Source organism: Cebidichthys violaceus, unplaced genomic scaffold, assembly GCF_023349555.1.
Source record: "Cebidichthys violaceus isolate CVI_PGR_0920_01 unplaced genomic scaffold, fCebVio1.0.p SCAF_11, whole genome shotgun sequence".
NCBI lineage: Eukaryota > Metazoa > Chordata > Actinopteri > Perciformes > Stichaeidae > Cebidichthys > Cebidichthys violaceus.
The window spans coordinates 416,093-429,658 of record NW_027176274.1 but is presented as its reverse complement, the minus strand read 5'-3'; the positions used below and the strand labels follow the sequence as shown (position 1 = coordinate 429,658).

The window sequence follows — 13,566 nt, the reverse complement described above, 5'->3', positions numbered from 1 at the left end:
CGTGATGTTTTGCTTAATGTTGCTGCTGGGCAGAAAATCTTTAACATGTACAGATTCCTGGAGCCCAAAGTAGCAACCTCATGGTTTCCTTGATAAGCATGTATTTCTAACGTTTCCTCTTTCAACCCCTCTTGGTTAAAGAGCTAAAGGATAGCAGGGTGCCGTGTTTTTAGTAAATGTTTCTGCTTTAAACATTTGGAAAAACATGTTGTTTTTGACTGCAGTTACCTCTCTGTTCCTGTACAGTGATGGCAGTAACAAGCTCTTTGGGCTCGCTGGGTCCTCTGCTGTTGATCGCTTTGATCCTAAACAAGTACTGCTCACTCTCGTTCAGCTTCTCGATGGTGTGCTCAAAGTCAGTGGTCTTCAGCGTGGCCACCTTCATCCACTTGTCAGTGCCAAACTTGCAGGCTTCGATGACGTAGCCCGTCAGTCTGCTGCCACCATCGTGCTCGGGCTTCTCCCAGCCCAGGGTGACGGTGCTCTTGGTGACGTCGATCATCTCCAGCTTGTTTGGCTGCAGAGGCACCTCGCAAACCAGGATGACGTCAGGAGTCTCGCAGGGCTCACCAATGCCATAGATGTTCTCAGGGAGGACCCGGAAGTAGTACAGCATGCCCTCCATGAGGCCGTCGATCTTGTAAGAGGTCTTACTACACTTGGAGGTGACGGTCTTGTAGGCTCTCATGGAGGCCTCACGCCTCTCAATGATGTAATTGTTGACAGGAGCACCGCCATCGACAGTTGGGGCTTCCCAGGAAATGGTTGCAGACTCCTTGGTCAGCTCCTTGATCTTAATTGCTCCAGTTGGTCCAGGAGTATCTAACAATAAATTAGATAAAATTAAATACTTTGTCAATATATCACATTTCCAAAAGCTACTGTATCAGTCATATTTTTAAAAAAACAACTATGCCCTATGTAATATGACAATTCTGTTCGGTGACATCTTCATCAACTTACCATAGACCTTGACCAGAATGTTGACTTCCTGTTTCCCGGCAGAATTCTCGGCTACCAGCGTGTATTTGCCGGCATCGTAGCGGTGGACCCTATCGATGATGAGCGTGGTAGATGTGGTGGTGACATCAATGAAGCCTCTGTTGTGGAGGTCAACATCAGTTTTGCTCCAAGTGATGGCGGGAGCGGGACGACCAGTAACGTTTACGAACAGGCGGAGGGATCCACCAGCGCGCAGACAGATGGTCTTCTTCAGGTCATCGTGGAGCTCAAAGTCAGGAGTTTCTGTGTGAAAAGGGAATCATTAATATATGGCAATATAAATATTAACACACCATGAAAACATAATAATATTTACTTTATTGGAAGAAGAAAAGTCAAGAGTGAAACCAAATTTAAACCTGGTGTGCATGTGGATTTTGTATGTGAATGTGATTTTGGATTAAAATGTTAAGTCATAGGTAGCTAGTATAAAGGGACATATATTTTATTTCTCATCTCTTTCTCTATAACGGTATCATATATTTGCTTTTGCAGATTTCTTACCAATTCTCTCTACTGGCTCAGTTTCAGCGCACGGTTCACTGAAGTCTCCTGTGCCGTTGATGTTGATACCGGCCGCTCTGAAACAGTACTTCTTGCCTGCTGAAAGTCCGGTCACCACGTACTCTGCAGCACGTAAAGTCTTCTCATGGGCTTTCTTCCATTCCTCTGCTCCGGCTTCCTGCATCTCCAGGATGTAGCCCATCACATCAGCTCCTCCGTCATCCACGGGCCGGGACCAGGCCAGGCTGATGCTCTCGGCGTGAGTGTCGGTGATACGAGGGATGGAAGGAGGAGCAGGGGTGCCTGAGAGGACAGGATACAGGAATGAGGATCAAAAGATCTGTGATATCTATAAGGATATACTGATGTATTATAGACATTGTTACCCATTAGTCATGTTACAAAAGACAAACTGGACTTACATGTTGGCACTCTGCAGACGACGTACAGAGAAACCTCGCTGGGTTCGCTCTCTCCGGCCTTATTGATGGCCGTTACTCTAAACTGGTAGATGTTGCCTTCAGTCAAACCGGACACCTTCAGCATGGTGTCCAGGAAAGCTCCGTCTCTGTTCACCTTCACCCAGCGGGCACTCTTTCTCTCGCGCCTCTCCACCAGGTAGTGGATCAGCGGGCTGCCACCATCGCTCTCTGGCTTCAGCCACTCGATGGTAGCAAAGTCCTCTCCTGACACCAGGATCTCTGGAGTGCCAGGAGGAGTTGGCACAGCTGGAGGACAGGAAAGGTGTTCGAAGTGTTAGAAGTTATGGGAATTTCATTTGTTGTTTTATCTTTAAGTCTAATAGTTTGCGAGTAGGTTTTCTCTCAGGGGTTTTGTCTTGCTTTCATCTTAATGGGATCCTTGTTTAAAGATAAAAGAGCTTGTTTTGGAATATTATCAACAATAATCACTTACTGAAAGTGTTTCTGGCAATCATGGCCTCGGACTGCAGGTAGACTCCAGCTCCGTATTTGTTGACTCCCCGGACTCTGAACAGGTACTCTGTGTTCTTGAACAGTGCTGTGATGTTGCAGGTGAGCTCTTTGCACTCGGCATGCATGATGACCCAGTTGAGTCTGTTGGTGTCTCGCCTCTCCACGATAAAGTGGGAGATCTCGTCACCACCATCCTCGAGAGGAGGCTTCCAGCTCAGTGTGCACCCCTCCTCTGTGATCTTGCTGACCTCAATGCAGCCTTCACATACTCCAGGGGTGTCTGGAAAAAACAAACAGGTGAGTTTATTGTATTACTCTTAAGATAACTATGACAAACTAATAAGTGTAATCTGCAATGCTGAAAAACAAAGCTCTCTCTCTTACCAAGCACTTTAACGTTGACCTCAGCAGTCTTGGTTCCGCTTACGTTCCTGACCGTGAGGATGTACTTTCCAGTGTCATCTCTGTCACAGAACTTGATGATGGCCATGGCCTTAGTGGAGGTGTACTGCAGGTGGTACTTTTCACACAGCTCCAGATCCCTGCTGCCCTTTGACCAGGAAGCCTTGGGGTCCGGCCTGCCTCCCACTGCAGCATCCAGAACCAGGTCTGAACCGGCTCTGACCCTGACGGTTTCAGTCAGGAGTTTGCTGTCCAGCTGGGCCTTTGGAGGCTCTGTTGGGTGGAAAAGGAACATCATTATGAAGCAATTTTTTGATAAGATCGGACTCCTTTTATGGGATTGTAATATATGCACATTGAATTCATTCTACATGTTTAAGCCTTAAGGTGATGCTTACATTACATTACATTACAGTCATTTAGCAGACGCTTTTATCCAAAGCGACTTACAATTCAGTATCTATCTACACACCGTAGGCACAGCTATGGGAGACATTTTTGGGGTTAAGTGTCTTGCTCAAGGACACATTGACACGAGACTAGTAGATCGGGGATCGAACCGCCGACCCTGATTGAAAGGTGGCCCTGCTCTCCACTTAGCCATGGTCACCCCTAACTTACGCTAACTTAGCAGGGCACATTAGACTGTTTAATTTTAATGTTGTTGTTTTATTAAATACTTTTCATTGTGATGTATTGACGGTATTGTATCACAATCCCAGATGCAGATCTTACCGAAGTCGGTCTTGCACTGCACAGAGCCAGTGGACTGCGAGGGGATGCTGAAGACCTGGTTGGCATTCTTGGCGATGACTCTGAACTCGTAGGGCTCTCCTTCTCCCAGGGCGGTAACGGTGTAGAAAGTGTCCACCACATTGGTGTAGTTACACTTGAGCCAGCGGCCTTCACCCGTCAAAGTGTACGGCTTACGCTCAACGATGTAGCCCACAATCGGACTACCACCATCGTTAAGTGGAGCCGACCATTTGAGGGACACAGTGGTTCTTGTAACATTTGTGACTTCTGGCTTACTTGGTGAATCTAAAGAAAACAGATCAGACATGTTGGATTTATGACAATGTTGGAGTATTACCTAAAAAGTCACTGGATAGCGTGATTCTAAACTGTCAAAACTTACCAACTGGGTTTTGAGCAACTGCTCCCTTGGAGGCCTCGCTGGCTTTGCTTAGTCCAGCACTGTTCATGGCATAAACCCTGAACTGGTACTCTAGGCCTTCAACTAGGCCTTCCATCTTGCAGTAGCAGTCAAAGCAAGGGATCTTGTTCTCCCTAACCCACAGGATATTGTTCCTCTCCTTCTTCTCGATCCAGTAGCCTGTCACCTTGCTTCCACCATCATTGTAGGGCTCCTCCCATTTTATGGTCATTGTGTTAGCAGTGACATTGAAGACTGAAGGCCTTGTTGGAGGGCCAGGAGGTGCTGTGATAAAAAACGAGATTTTGTCATTATGTCACAGTCATCTTAAGGCCAGCCTGATTCAGTAGAAGACGGATATGACAGATATTAACAGTCTAAGAAATGCTTAAAAAGTAAATCTGTTCTTAAAATTAAAAATGTGTGAATAGGTTTGTTTGGGGAGTAGTACTTACTGTAAGGATGCTCTACAACAATAGTCTCAGACTCAGTGTGCTTGCTGACACCAAATCTATTCTCAGCAGAGACCCTGAATGTGTACTGCATGTACTTGGTCAAGTGACTGACATCGAGAGATGTGCGCTTAACGCTGGAGTTGATCAGCTGCCAGGCGGTGGAGCCAGACTCGCGCTTCTCCACAATGTAGTTGGTGATTCCAGTGCCACCATCATCCTCTGGTGCTTGCCAGTTAATGACGCAGGACTCAGAGGTGATGGATGAGATTTCGATGGGTCCGGTTGGAGGACTGGGTCTACCTGTGACATTAACTTCAATAGTGAACGTCCTGGTTCCGGCCACGTTCTCCAGAGTCAGGTAGTATTTACCACCATCTCCTCTCATCGCCTCCTTGACTGAGATGCTGGTTCGGTCCTTAGTTGTTTGGATGGAGACTCTGTCTGAGTTCTTTAGCCTCATCTCTTCCAGCTTCCAGGTGACTTTAGGAGCAGGTCTACCACTAATGGGAACATCAATGATGAAGGTTCTGCCAGAACTACAAGTGATGAGCTGGTTGGTAATCTCACTGAGGTCAGCTGCAGGTTCAATATGAGGCTCTTTGACCAGCGCAGGAGCCAGAGTTTCTCTGGGTGTGCTGGAACCCGATTCATTCTTGGCCTTCACACGGAAGTCATACTCATCACCCTTGTTGAGCTTTTCAACCACATAGGTGAGATTATTGGTGTTGCCAACCACTACCCATTTGTCTGCACCCTTTGGCTTAGCCTCAATGATGTAACACTGGATGCGGCTGCCACCATCATGCTCTGGTTTTAGCCAGCCCAGGACAACAGAGCTGTCTGTGGTGTCCAGGATGTCCATTCTCTTTGGAGATGCTGGCTCTGCGGTGGCAATGACAGGCTCAGTGACCTCAAACGCCTCACCCACACCGTTCTGGTTCTCGGCTGAGACCCTGAAGAAATATGGCACTCCCTCCAGCAGGTCCTGGATCTTCAGGATATGCTGCTTGCATTTGCCACCAGACTGCTGCCATGTGCGACGGCTAGCCTCGCGCCTCTCAACAATATAGTGATGGATTCGTGCTCCACCATCATTGAGAGGAGGCTCCCAGATAAGTGTGACTGAGCCTCTGGACACCTCTTTAAAGGCAACAGCTTGTGGAGGTCCAGGAGTGTCCAAAACCTTTACAGTGAATGTAATGGCCTTGCTGCCACTAGCATTCTCCAGGTTAACAGTGTACTTGCCTGTATCATTTCTTGAACAGTTTTCAATGCTTAAAGAACTGTATCCATCTGTAGTTGTGACCTCTGACATGACACCCAGCTCGCCTTCTTCCTTTACCCATGTGACATTGGGAATTGGCTTTCCTCTGAAGTGCATGCCCAAGCACACTGAGCCTCCAGGCTTGACAATGTGTGTCTGCTTGAAGGTGGCGTCAATATCCACCTGTGGTGGTGTTAGCCTGTCTACAGCCTGAGCAGGCTCTGGAATCTCCTTGTCATCGCCTCTACCCACATGGTTTACAGCTGCAACACGTAACTTGTACTCAGCTCCTGTCTGTAGACCAGTCACCGTGTAATTTGTTTCTGCCACCAGCTCTTCATTTACTCTCTTCCATTCGGTCTCTTCTCCTTTCACCATTTCAACAATGTAGCCCATGATCTCCATGCCTCCGTCCTCAGCTGGCCTGGACCATTCCAGGCTGATGGAGGTGTTGGTGGAGTCAGACACACAGACCACAGATGGAGCACAAGGAATATCCTTTGGCTCGGCAGCTTTGATAGGTATAGAGATGCTGCTAGGAGCTCCAGCACCAGCATCGTTCACAGCCATGACACGGAACTCATATTCCATATCCTCTGTCAGATGGAGCACCTTGTGAGCACATTCGATGATGGGCTTCTTGGTAGTCACCTTGTAGAATCGGACAGTCTTCTTTTCCCGTTTCTCCAGGAGGTAATACTGAATGGGGTTTCCTCCGTCAGATGACGGAGGAGTCCACGACAGTGTGATGCTCTCTCCTGTCGTCTCAGTAGCGTCAGGAGTGCCTGGAGCATCAGGAGTAGCTGAGGGAAATTTTTTTGATAGATTAGTTCAATATTTGCAAAATATAGAAAACTAAAAATGTAATTTTAAATTTAAAAACAGCTTTTCCAACTTTCCACTTACTGTATTGCATCTGTGCAATGACCGGGCTGGACTCCAAAGGTCTGCCAACTCCAAACTTGTTAACAGCAGAGACCCTGAACTGGTACTCATTGGTCTTGATGAGCTTGGTTACATTGAAAGTGCACTCTGTACATTCGTCAGACACCAAAGACCAAGAAATCTTGGCAGTCTCACGCCTTTCAATGATGTAATGCATAATCTCTGAGCAGCCGTCGTTCTCCGGTTGGTTCCAAGTCAGAGTGCATTTACCCTCTGAGATGTTGCTGAAAGTCATGGGTCCCACCGGCTCCCCAGGTGTGTCTGTATCACATGGGAGTGTGAGATTGAAGTTAGAACATGAATAAGTAACTAAAGCGGCATACAACTGCAATGTATTATAAAGAGTAAAAATGTCAAAACTGCGTACCTTGGACTTGAACAAGGATACCCTCCTTCCGGCTTCCAGATCCGTTAGTAGCCTCCACAGTGTAGTGGCCACGGTGTGTACGATCAGCGTCCCTGACAAACAGGGTGCTGGATCCAGCTACATTAATGATGTCCATCATCCTTTTGGTGACCTCCACACCGTCTCTGAACCAGACAACCTTGGGAACAGGGCGTCCGGTGATGGTCGCCTTCAGCCTGATTTTATCTCCTGCCTTCACCGTCAAACCCTCAAAGTACTCTGGGCCAAACTCAATGTTTGGAGTAGCTAGTTTAAAGAATAAAGGAATGGAATTAGTATAGTACTTAGCTTAAAACTTGACAACTCAACGTTGAATGACAAAGAAAAGATGAAGAACACATTCAAGCTGCTAATATTACAGTCATCCTCCAAGTTCTTTTTACTCACCGTTCTCACTTCTGACCACAATCAACCCAGAGGAGTTGGAGGGAGGACTGACGACACCGATTGCATTTCTGGCAGTCACTCTGAACTCGTAGCGTTCATTTGTTGCCAACCCAGTGACGGTGTACAGGCAGTCATGTACATCAGACAAGTTGGCCTTGAACCAGCGTCCATGTCCTTGGCGTTTCTCAAGGCTGTAGCTGGTAATCTTGCTACCACCATCACGTTTGGGGGCATCCCATTTCAGTGTCACTGAGTCACTTGTCACGTCAGTGTAGTCGGGCTGACCAGGAGGATCTGGAAGACATCAGATGAATCTTTCAATTTATTTTTGTTTGCTTTCATTCTATTCCAATTTAAGAACAGAAATTATTTTGCTGAACTTGCTATTATTCCAATATTCTGCATGCTAGAAGTGTAAAAAATAAACAAAATAATGTAATGGTCTAAATCTGCACTCACCAACAGGACTGACAGCCATGATTGGCTTGCTCTCATCACTCATTCGACTGAAGCCAGCGTCGTTCTGGGCGTAGACTCTGAAGGAGTACTCAAGACCTTCAATGAGCTCCAAGATTCTGAAATCCGTTTCTTTGATCAGAATAGTGTTCACCTTTTGCCACATGATGCTGTTCTTTTCCCTCTTCTCCACATGGAAGCCCTGGATGGGAGTACCGCCGTCATAAATGGGCTGCTCCCACTGGATGGTCATGCCATCGTTGGTGACGTTGTATACAACAGGCTTGCCTGGTGGGCCTGGAGGCCTGAATTGGTGCTTGGCAATGACCATCTGGGATACAAGAGGCTCGCTGACACCGTATCTGTTCTCAGCACGCACTCTGAACTGGTACTGGACACCCTTGATCAGGTTGGGGACCTTGAACTGAGTATCCACTACGCTGGAGCAGGCCATCTTCCAGTCAGACTTGGAGGTGTCACGCTTCTCTACAGCGTAGCAGGTGATGTCTCCACCACCGTCGTCATTGGGTTCATCCCAGGAGATCATAATGCTCTCAGCTCTCACTTCATCCAGGCGGATGGGTCCAACAGGCTTTGATGGAGGTCCAAGTGTGATGACATGGATGTGGACTGATCTCCTATTGACTTTATTGTCAAGGGTCAGAGTGTATTTACCCTCATTCTCCTTGGTTACATTCTTTATCATTAGAGTGGCTTTGTTTTCTGTCTTCTTGAAGCGGATTATGTCACTCTCCTTCAGAGGCAGGTTGTCCTTCAGCCACAGGATAGAAGGTCTGGGTTTACCTACGTATGGCAGCTCGATGTGCACATTGTGACCCAGACGAACATTGATACGGCCACCTGGGTACTCTGCGATGCTTGCCTCAGGTGTGATAATGTAGTCAATAACCTTGATAGGCCCAATTTCAACGAAGTCGCCCTTTCCCTTGTCATTCCTGGCAGCAACTCTGAAGAACACGTCTGAGTGCTCCTTGAGTTTCTTGACTTCAAACTCACACTGTCTGCTGGTTCCTACCATTGACCATTCCTGGTCCTTCAGCTTCTGCTCAATGACGTAGTCAGAGATGATGCTGCCGCCATCGTAATCGGGCTTCAGCCACTGCAGAGTGACAGAGGTCTTTGATGAATCCTTCATAGAAACCTCCTTCACTGGTCCTGGAGTCTCTGTGGCCTTCACAGGGTCAAGTGTTTCACATGGATCACCAACACCGTTCTCATTCTCTGCTAACACGCGGAAGAAGAAGGATGTCTTCTCTGAGAGGTCTTCAATGGTGTATATTGTGTCCATGCATTTGCTTGCCACTGCAGAGTAGGATCTCTTGGAGGAGTCCCTCTTCTCAACAATGTAGTGTGTGATCTCAGCACCGCCGTCGAGAAGTGGAGGCTCCCAGCATAGAGTGACCTGTCCACGGGTCACGTCCTTCAGGACCAGGTTCCTGCACTGAGCTGGAGTATCCTGGACCTTCACGGACAGGGTTAGTGACTTTGGCTCTCCGACGCCATTCTCAAGCTTCACTGTGTACTTTCCGGTGTCCAGCTTGGTCACCTCACGCATCACAAGAACTGTGGTGGTGTCTGAGTGGTGGAACTCGTATTTGGGGTCACGGTCAATGCATTCTTCTCCCTTATTCCAGGAAGCAGTGGGAGCAGGTCTGCCCTTCAGAGGAACAGACAGCTCCACGTCCTTGCCAGCCTTCACAATATAGTGAGTTCTCATGGCCACATCCGAGTCGATCTGGGCCTCCTCTGTGAAAATCATGAATACACATTGTCACACAGGGACTATTATATTTGAGCAACGTAAAAACGAACTAGACATATGTGTTAGATACTGAACACGCTTCACATTTTCAATATCTGTGATTAATTTACCCAGGATATCCTTTGCTTGAATGGGCTCCGTCATCTCCAGAGGCTCTCCGTGGCCAGCACAGTTGACAGCAGAGACTCTGAAGAAGTAGTTGACATCTGGTTTTAAGTCGTGAACTGTGTATTCTCTTGTCTTGACCTCTCCCCTGAAGGTAATCATATCCCATTCTTCCTCTCCCTCTACAAGCTTCTCCACCATGTAGCTGGTGACCTCACTGCCTCCATCCCATTCTGGCTTGGACCAGCCCAAAGTGATGGATGTCTTGGTGGAGTCCACCACCTTCAGCTTGCAAGGCTCATCTGGTGGATCTGTAAGCAGAATGTATTTGTTTAGTGTTCTGTATTTATCTCTGTTGTTATGGTTGGAAATCTGTGAATGTTGGACCACTTACCAACTGGGTCCGCAGCCTTGTAGTAGTCTGACGTATCAGAGAACGGTCCCTCTCCGGCCCTGTTAATGGCACAGATGCGATATTGGTACTCGTTTCCTTCTGTCAGATGGTAGACCGTCTGTTTGATGTCAGTGACAGGGTCTTTGTAAACTCTGATCCAGCGCAAGCTCTTCTTGTCGCGTCTCTCCAGGTAGTAGCCCGTCACGGTGCTACCTCCGTCTACACCTGGTTTGTCCCATTCTACCACCATGGTGGTCTTGGTTATGGTATTCACCTCAGGAGTACGAGGCTGTCCAGGAGTTACTATAGAAATGTATAATAAACATGTTTGAAATGATAACATAAGTAACAATCTTTTTTTTCTCATGAAATCAAAGAATTTGGAAAAAAACAAACACAATAGATTTAGTTTATATAGAGTGTTACCTAAACAGGAAAACTTAGAAAACTGTAGACATTCAATCATAAAATCTCCTCTGACTTCACACTCACATCAACAATCAAATTCACAGCATCCCACAGCCCAAAACTTACCAAAGGCATTCTTAGCGATGACAGGCTCTGACACCAGTGCCTCTCCAGCTCCGTACTTATTAACGGCCATTACGCGGAACACATACTCATTTCCACGCAGTAGCTTGTTGACGGAGGCGTATGTCTGCTCGTGTTGGTTGGAGATTGTCGACCAGACCACTCGGCTGGTTTCACGCCTCTCAACGATGTAGTGGGTCACCTTGAAACCTCCCTGGTCAGACTCAGGCACAGGCTGCCAGCTGAAGGTTATTCTGTCTGCCGTGACGTAGTTGAATGTAATGGTGCCGGCTGGGGGTCCAGGTTTGTCTAAGGGGGGTAAAAAAAAGTAAGTGCATATGATCATAAAATACAGGAATTACATTTCCATTTAGATTGGATATGTACAGAATTATGGAAATATGACAAGGTGAGGCAAGAATTTGTAAATACCTAGGATTTCAATCCTAATGGTTGCAGATGCTGAGCCCAGAACATTCTTGATCTTGACCTCATATGAGCCCGTGTCAAAGCGAGCTGCATCCTTGATCAGCACAGCAGTAGAGTCGGTGGTGCTTTCAATAGACAGGGTAGAAGTTGCTATCAGCTCCTTTCCGTCCTTGAGCCACTCAATGGTTGGCAGAGGCTTGGCGATGATTCCGACTCTAAGCTTAACTGAAGCTCCAGCCTTGAACTGAACCACATCCAGATACTCCGGAGGAAGGTCAATAGCAGGGGCACCTGTGGGACACAAGATTATTGATATAAATAATGTACATATAAATCCAACAAATCAAATAAGACATGCAAACACAGATCTAAATCAAATACTCACCACACGCGTCAACACAAGTGACTGGGCCAGCAATGAGAGACGGGTTGCTGACGGACCCAACAGCATTCTTGGCGTATACTCTGAACTCATAAGACTCATCCTGGTTCAGTCCAGAAACAGTGAAGCCCAGCCCAATGATGTTTGTGAAGTTGGCCTTCACCCATCTGCCACTGGGAGCTTCCCTCCTTTCCACACTGTAGCCGGTAATCTTGCTGCCACCATCGTATGGAGGCCTCTGCCAGGCCAGTCTCATTGAGTTCTTGGTGACTTCTGTGATATGGACATTTGCTGGGGGCTCTGCAACATTAAATTGTGAAAGACGCAATTTCAGTGAAACAACAGTCTTAGTGTAAGCTCTTATATTATTTAATGCTATGGGTCCCCTTAAAGCTGGTGAAGGAGATCCAAATTAAAGTCACTTACCACAGGCATCAATAGCAAGCACCTCTTCAGAGGTCTTGCTCATCTTTCCAATACCGGCGGCATTTTCAGCAGCCACCTTGAATTCATAGATGAGACCAGGGCAGATGTTTGCGACTCGCCATTGGTTTCCTGAGATTGGTGTCTTATTGACCTTCTGCCAGAGGATGCTGCTCCTCTCCTTCATCTGGAGATGATATCCAATCACAGTGTTTCCACCATCATTGACTGGCTCATTCCAGCAGACTGTGAGGTTCTCTCTGGATACATAGCCGAGCCATGGTGTGGATGGAGGCCCAGGGATGGCTGTAATGGACAACACGTTAATGTTTATTCAGAAAGATCATCCATAAAACAAAAGTTGTCAAAGGAAATGGATAATTAAGAGTAAGAGCCCAACACACACACACACACACACACACACACACACACACACACACACACACACACACACACACACTATTACTTACTGTATGGAAGCTTTATCATGATTGACTTGGTGTCAATATGGTCACTGACACCGAAGCGGTTCTCAGCCTTGATCCTGAACTGATACTCCTCTCCCTTGGTCAGCTTAGTCACCTTGATTGAGCTTCGAGCAATGCTAGTTGACACCTCTGCCCAGCTAGGAGTGCTGGTTTCACGTTTCAGAACAATGTAGTTGGTAACAGGACTGCCACCATCATACTCTGGAACAGCCCATTTCAGACATACTGTGGTTTCTCCGACCTCACCAACCTCGACTGGACCAACAGGAGGTCCCGGTCTGTCCATCACAACAAAGATAAGGAAGATCTTGGTGGTACCTCCCGCATTAGAGGCAGTGAATTCATATTTGCCAGCGTCACTTGCAATGCTTTCATTTAGGGTGATGGTTAAACTGCCCGGAGTCACTTCAGTTAGCAGCCTCTTGGATCCCTTGATGACAACATTGTTCTTGGACATAGTCACCTTAGCCATGGGCCTGGCAGTGAGAGGAATCTCAAAGGTTAGGTTGGATCCTGCTCTCACGTAAACTGTATTCTTGGGGTAATTCTTCAGGTCAAAGTCAGGAGCCTCTGTTTAAGAAGAAGACATCAATGTGAAAATTTCATTGCTTTTCAAAAATACCTCTTTCATTACATGGAAATACAGAATTCCTATTCATTATTTTATATCATGTATACCTTTTAAAGAAAATAGATGAATTAGTAAAAATATATTTAATTGTATTCTATTGTAATTGTTTTCTCTGGACAGTAATAATAACCAATATCAAATTGTCAAAAGATAATACCGTGTATTTCCTTGACAATAACGGGTACGATCATCTCCTTTGGTTCACTGAGTCCGGCATGGTTCTCGGCACGGACTCTAAAGTAATACTCTGCACACTCCCTCAGGCTCTTGATGGTGTGGGTCATGGTCTTCACAGTGGCACACTTCACCCACTTGGTTTGTCCCTTCTCCAGGGCATCAATAAGATAACCAGTGACTCTGCTACCGCCATCGTATTCTGGTCTTGTCCAGGCAATCGTAACGCTGTCCTTGGTAACATTTGCAACTCCAAGTTTCATGGGAACACTTGGTACCTCTGGAAAAGACGGTGGGAAATTTCATGAGGCAAA

General features: G+C 46.7%; 1 protein-coding gene across 1 annotated transcript in view; it reads right to left on the bottom strand.

Annotated features, from left to right (window-relative positions):
• Positions 1-13,566, bottom strand: part of LOC137891531 (titin-like) — a 172,154-nt gene that overhangs the window by 13,797 nt on the left and 144,791 nt on the right. Inside the window, exons 189-209 of the mRNA XM_068736195.1 lie at positions 13,236-13,532; positions 12,430-13,017; positions 11,963-12,265; positions 11,540-11,836; positions 11,158-11,445; positions 10,729-11,034; positions 10,195-10,497; positions 9,806-10,111; positions 7,916-9,679; positions 7,457-7,750; positions 7,031-7,315; positions 6,625-6,924; positions 4,455-6,521; positions 3,982-4,284; positions 3,579-3,884; positions 2,826-3,116; positions 2,422-2,721; positions 1,929-2,234; positions 1,507-1,809; positions 964-1,245; positions 229-822 (exon numbers count right to left, since the gene is read on the bottom strand). Of these exons, the coding sequence (XP_068592296.1) occupies positions 229-822; positions 964-1,245; positions 1,507-1,809; positions 1,929-2,234; positions 2,422-2,721; positions 2,826-3,116; positions 3,579-3,884; positions 3,982-4,284; positions 4,455-6,521; positions 6,625-6,924; positions 7,031-7,315; positions 7,457-7,750; positions 7,916-9,679; positions 9,806-10,111; positions 10,195-10,497; positions 10,729-11,034; positions 11,158-11,445; positions 11,540-11,836; positions 11,963-12,265; positions 12,430-13,017; positions 13,236-13,532 (10,083 nt within the window). The remainder of the gene's footprint in view (positions 1-228; positions 823-963; positions 1,246-1,506; positions 1,810-1,928; positions 2,235-2,421; positions 2,722-2,825; positions 3,117-3,578; positions 3,885-3,981; positions 4,285-4,454; positions 6,522-6,624; positions 6,925-7,030; positions 7,316-7,456; positions 7,751-7,915; positions 9,680-9,805; positions 10,112-10,194; positions 10,498-10,728; positions 11,035-11,157; positions 11,446-11,539; positions 11,837-11,962; positions 12,266-12,429; positions 13,018-13,235; positions 13,533-13,566) is intronic.